General features: G+C 51.0%; 1 protein-coding gene across 1 annotated transcript; it reads right to left on the bottom strand.

Annotated features, from left to right (window-relative positions):
- Positions 1-5,101: 5,101 nt before the first annotated feature.
- PHACADRAFT_107936 (uncharacterized protein) lies at positions 5,102-6,184 on the bottom strand (the record flags this gene model as incomplete). Its single annotated transcript, XM_007402457.1, has 2 exons — positions 5,102-5,573; positions 5,655-6,184. Coding segments are annotated over 2 exons (1,002 nt in total), but the record flags the coding sequence as incomplete, so codon positions are not given.
- Positions 6,185-6,330: the final 146 nt, after the last annotated feature.

The following is a 6,330-nucleotide window of genomic DNA, read 5'->3' as shown; positions in this document are numbered from 1 at the left end:
TACCTGCTGGGAGCATGTGAACCATGATATCCAAAGTAATACCAACCGTCTCCAAGCTCACAGAGCATGAGAGCTAAATACCCAGTTTGGCCCATAAAGGCATAGATCTGCAATGTACTGCTTTTAGGCAACCAGTTACTTTGTTAGCATTATGAAATGCCAAGGCACAGTGGAGCTTGAATGCTACCCATATAGAGAAGGCATTAAAGGCAATGTCCTAGATGTCCTCTGCTTGGTTGATGCATTGAACATTGCAGGCCTCCACACCCACTGTTATTGCATGGCACAGAGTAAACTTATCCCATGGTTAATTCATCAACCATGGCCTATGAGGTGGTGAATCGGCATGGACCCTGTTTTGGCTGTAGCACAGGCCCTCATGTAGCAGTAGTTCTACGGGCCTTTATAAACAAGCGGAAAAAAAAGAGATACTCACTTGAGTATTGCTCTGCATGACATCCAACTTCTTGTCCACAGACCGAAATATCTCTTTGGAGATATGAATATGATCCTGCCAGTGTCAAATTAACGTTGGTACAAGCGATTAATGTCTCCTACGTACATCCAGAGCAACTTCAATCGCAAGCATACCCATGCCCCCAACCTAAAATTCAAGGGGAGACATCAGCGAAGTGAACGAGTCATCAAAGGGATAAGACACTATATACCATGAAACTATGGATCGACCAGGACAGTTTTAGTACGAGAGTGGTGGTTCTGTCTGCTACTTCATTGTGCTGCAACACTTCTGATTTTTGTTTCTGGTATTCAAGATACTGCGCCTCATAATTAACTGTCTCCCAAGAGCTACGTGACATGAGTAACCTATTATCCATATCATCACAGCAAACTTACGATAGCAGTCTGTCAAGTCTGGCCTGCATTAGGGGCAATATGTTCTGGCTGTGGAGTTCTGTGCTCTCATTTAGCATTCTCGCCAAATTCCTGGTCATCGAGGCCAATTTGTTAATGCTTCCTGTGTTCGCTCGCGATTTCTAGCACCTGCTATGAAAATCAGCACTAGGGAGACGGCCTGCAGTACACACCTGAGTCGATTCCAGCACCCTTTCAAAAACCCCAATACCCATCTGCAAACCCGGCATACTAAGATTGCCGACGACACTGCTGAGCATGTCAAGAGCCTGCTCCAAGTCTCTTATCATGGCATTGGCGGTGTTTTTGGCCCCAGCCTGCTGTATCTTCTGTTTTAGATGGCGCATACTAGTAGCTGCTGGTGCAGTAGCTCAAAGTTGTACTGACCCCTGTCAGTAAGGGGACATGTACAAATCCACTGGTGCCAAGCGCCGTACTGCCAGGACTTGGAGAACCACTTACCGCACTTGATGGCAAGTGCCCGAGGCCAACCTGCCAACCGCTAAGGCTCACTTGTCACGTCACTTCAGAGATCGGTTTCTCATGCAATAGTACACTAGGCTAGGTGGCTGCGAGGTCCACAGGAAGGATTCTTGGAATTCTGGATTCTGGATCGGCGTAGCAAACACACATCTCCTCCGCCCAACCCTGTACCGTCTCCGGACCCGCGCTGCACCTGCTATCTTTGCTTGGGTCAAAGGCCACACTGGGAATGCAAGAAATGAAGGTGCTGATGCTGAAGCTGCACGTGGTGCTCTACGCGACAACGCAGATGACATCCTACTCACTATAGACCCCGCATTTGACATACCAGGAGCCAAACTCTGCTCTCTCACCCAACTCCTAGCCTACCAAGGACTCTGCGATTAGCGTGGCCACACTTTACAACTCTCAACCCTAACATGACTTGCCAACATGCAACTCATAATAGAAGACTGCACAGGGAGTCTACCTACCATGGCATCTATCTGGAAAGGCCTACGCTCATGCCACCGCGACATTGCATGCAAACCGCGCGATTTCCTCTACAAGGACCTGAAAAATGCCTTCCGTATCGGTTGCTTTTGGTTAAAAATCTCCTGATATCACAACCGAGCCACTTGCGCGGCCTGCGAACAGCTCGAAGATCTCGACCACACACTCACCTGCTGCACCGCCCCAGGCCAGGCCTACATCTGGGGCCTCGCACGTAACCTCTGGCTGTTTGCCTACCCCGGCTGGTACAAACCCACGGCATCCTCAATACTAGAATGCGGAGCCATCTCTCTTCGCTCGACGACTGGTGCGACTGACACGGCAGCATCCTGACTGTACCGCATACTCTTATCCAAATTTGCATACCTCATCTGGAAGCTATGCTGCGAGAGACACATCGAACACGCCAACCTCAAAGTATCCCCCGAAACCAAACTTTGCAACCGCTGGAGCTCTACAATACAATGCCGTTATGACCTCGACTGGGCCATGACCAATGATTGCTTTGGCAAGAAAGCCCTGGACGGAAAGATTGCCGCCCAAACATGGAATTCCATCGTACTCCCATTGTCCATGGATGATCGCACCGAGCCAATAAGTGGCTCTCAGGTAGCAGGGTTCTAGTGGGTAGAGGGCCACTGGATTGTCCTCCCTCTCATTTGGGGATTGGCAGCCCGGTCGAAGACTCTTAGGTATGTATATGGCTGTTAGGTCCCGAGTCCCACACTGCGTGCGTAAATGAATTTCCTCACGGTGGAAGCTGGGTGTTCACACCCCCTTATCATGCTGATGGTGCGGGGCATGAGTCAACTCAGCTGCCAACCGTCATATAGCCCCCTCCCCTCCCCCTCCCAAAAAAAAAAGAGATTCAGACTTAACTAGGCCACTCTGGTGGCCCTTCCGAACAGGACTACGGCTTGACAGGAAGTCCTGTCTCCACTAGCACTGCCTCTGACCCATGAACTCGGTAAACACTAGACTGTTCAATGCCACTCTCTGCTCCTCTCCCTTTATTTGCCTGTCAACTGATACCTATGGAAGGCTAGGAACCCAAACCTGAGGGCCCGGGCGTAGCATGCGCATGCGCAGTCAAGTTGCAAGGTGATGTGCCACCTTTGCTAGGGGCCAAAATATCAAAGGCTGTCCGTTAATCCTTCTAAAAGCCAATCTGCAATGATGGATCAATAGAGAGGAGTGATACAGGTGCAAGGTCATTAACAAGTTATAATATGGAACTGAACAGACATATGTAGACAGCTCAGAACTCATCTATATGGTGAGCCCTTATTCTTATGTCTGTGGCGAAGCAGCTAATCTTCCGACAGTACTTCTTGGCACTTATTGTTGCTTCATTGGACACTCCTAATAAACTTTTCTCGCGCCGAACTCACTTGGCACTCTAGGCTTCAAGCTTCAAGGCTGAGCTCAGCCTTCATCCGTGTCTCTGATCCTGCTTTCGCATTTATTATCTGCATAGCTCTCTTCCATCTTCCCCCTGCGCCAACGCTCTCATGTACTACGATACAATATTCTCAAAGCATGCTTTTCATCATTTGTAGTGGCCTAGAAAGCCAGCTCTTGTTGTGTGCATGTCATATTTTGAGATTAGCTTCACCATTCAAGCTGACTGCATTGGCTAGAAGGACCCAGACCAGGCCAATTTGGTCGCTGCACATATGCTTGTATATACAAAGTGAGTTTAGCCATCATTTGACTTGCCTCACCTTCGCCAATTGCTGTGGCTGGAGTTTAGCTCAATGCATCGTCGCACGCTTGCTCAAACCTTGGCCTTCCTTTCCAGCTTATCACGCCGGGCCGCACATCCCTCAGGCGCAGCCCTCTTTAGGTCAGATTCTACCCACAAATTGCTTCTGGGGTGCATCCTCCAATCCTCTGGCACAGAGATCCGGAGAGCAGCTTGTCGACAAACTATCCCTCAGCTCAGACAGGCAGCTGACAGCAGTGCGCGTGTGAAGCAAGGGTGGTGCAAATTGTGCTGGAACTGCATTTCCAAAACACGTAAACTTAAGCTTTTGAGTGTACCATGGGCTATCAAGCCGGTTAACCTTGAGGTCATGCTCGGTCTACCCTGAGAGCCGAGCGTGCGCCTGCGTTCTGATGTTATACTCGCTCTTGCTTTCACTCAACACTGTATGTACTGACCATGCTGACCCAAGCTGTTTCTACGAGCCACCTTCGAAATGTACTACAAGCTCTGCCGTACTCGCTAGACAAGAAGTCCGAAGACTCGAAGCAAGGCAAGATGGACTATCTCGCGTTGGCTGCGAGGATCCGGGATAGCTAGATCAAGTTACATGCAGCTCGGTCGGATACTTGGCAGTGGTATCATTACACACTGTGCAGTTGATGCCTGTTCCGTAGAGGTAAGCCTCATCGCTGCGATTGTAGCCGTGCGCAGGGAGGACAGGATACTGCCCAGATGTGGAAAACCGCTTCTGCTCTTTGCAGTCGCGATTAGACCTTGGTGGGGGCGAGGTCAAATGCCTCCGGCAAGGGAAAGGGCAAGTGTTAGTTGCTCCTGCCTGGAAACCCGAATACGAACGACAGCGAGATTGCCCAAAGTGTCGCCGCGGGTAAGTTGAGTGGGTCGCTTGGAAGGTAGGTGAAGCCCAGCCAGCTGCGTAAGTCTACCCCGACTTCGGTTGTGGTCATCCACCAGCCAAGCTACTTCTGGCTTTGATAGAAGCGTTTATCAACCTTCAAGACTGCTACATCACGACTTCCACGACCTTTTTACATGAAGCTTATCTACGCATTCTATTCACTTACTCTTGGATATGGCCTACAATCTTGTAGCATATCTCAAGTACAGACAAAACAATACAGTTAATATTCAGATACACCATTGCATGCGACCACTGTGTAAAATTTCCAAGTATCAGCTCAAACCAGAGACGTTCAGCTTACGTGCATTCTCAAACGCCAGATTATGCCCGAAGTATCCCACTAAACCCCGCCAGTCTGCCGGCACCCAATATAAGTGCGTCCGCCGGGCTGGGGTCAGAGAGAAAAGCCAGCCGTCCTTCACGTAGTACACAGGCCAAGTGTGCCGCGGGAGCCAAGAAAGTAGCGTCTTTGCCTGCGCGTCTGCGTCGAGGAGAGCCCAGAGCTGAACAGCTCGCTTTCCGCCGCTCATAATGATGCCTGAACCATCGGGAGACAGTTGTATGGTGTGGTGCCACATCATTGGGTCTAGGACTAGGAGGCAAGCCTCCGTTTTGGTGTCCCAGAGTCACATGGTCGTATCGTCTGATGAGGAAATTATGACTTCTCCATCAGGGGTGAAGGCGACCAACCCTACTGTGTCTGCATGTCCCTCGAACTGGAGTAGTTCTCCTCCCTCCGAATTCCTCACTAGAACACGACAATCAACCCCTCCTGACACGAGGTGGTCCCCACTCGGAGAGAAAGTGACTGACCAAACGGGTGCGTTGTGTTCCTTGAATGTCGCTAGGGATGTTCCAGTGGCGACGTCCCACACAATGACAGTCATATCATCGGAGCCTGTCGAGATGCGTCTTCCATTGAGGGAAAAAGCGATGCAGCGAATGTAGCCACTGTGTCCCCAAAACTCGCGAATTGGTTCGCCCGTCGCGATGTCCCAGAGACAAGTGGGATACTCTTGAGAATTTCCGGCTTGAGAGATGTTCCCCGTGAGCAGGTATTGGCCGTCCAACGAGAACATGATTGACGAGGACTGGCTACTGAAGCAGTGCGGCATGTAGCCCACGACACCCCTGTACATGAAACCGCTCGGGGAATAAGAGCCCCAGTCGGTAAGGTACAACTTACCTTCTAATCGAGTACGTAGGTGTCCTGCGGCGGCATCCCAGAGCACCAGATCTTCCTCTGTCGCCATGAGGATTGTCACACAGTCTGGTGAAAAGGCCATGTAAAGGATCCCCAAGGATGCGGGTAGACTCTTGTACGTCAAGTCCCACGTATCGGTCTTGACCACCTCGATAGATTGATCTGAGTCATTGCGCTCCAATAGGGCACGGCTCCCATCGTGGGAGAAGACGGCACAAATGTAGCTCACCGGTTCCTCGCCGAGCAAACCGAGTGCCTTGTCGGTGTTTCCGGATTGTGGCATGTCCACTCTACGCTTCGCCACATCCCAAAGTCGGAGGGTACCATCCCACGAGCCAGACACGATGCGAGTCCCGTCTCGATTGTGAGCGACGGTACTGACAGACCGGATGTGACCTGTAAATGCATGTCGAACACCGCCACGAGCAACGTCCAGGACAAGAACAGCGTTCTGCGACCCACACACGAACTCGCCTTCTGTCGGAAGGAAGCTGGGACTGAGGATGGATACGGATAGTGGGTCCAATGGCTGGAAGTCGCGAACGTGCTCTGCGGTCTTGACGTCCCAGACGGACAGTCGCCCCGGGCCAATTGGAGCAATCAAAATCTCGGAGCTGTCCGGTGTGAAGGCAGCAGTATGACGCGAGCCCT

The sequence above is a fragment of the Phanerochaete carnosa genome (genome assembly GCF_000300595.1).
Source record: "Phanerochaete carnosa HHB-10118-sp unplaced genomic scaffold PHACAscaffold_169, whole genome shotgun sequence".
Classification (NCBI taxonomy): domain Eukaryota; kingdom Fungi; phylum Basidiomycota; class Agaricomycetes; order Polyporales; family Phanerochaetaceae; genus Phanerochaete; species Phanerochaete carnosa.
Note: the sequence above shows the minus strand (reverse complement) of the source record. Positions and strands in the feature narration are given on the sequence as shown.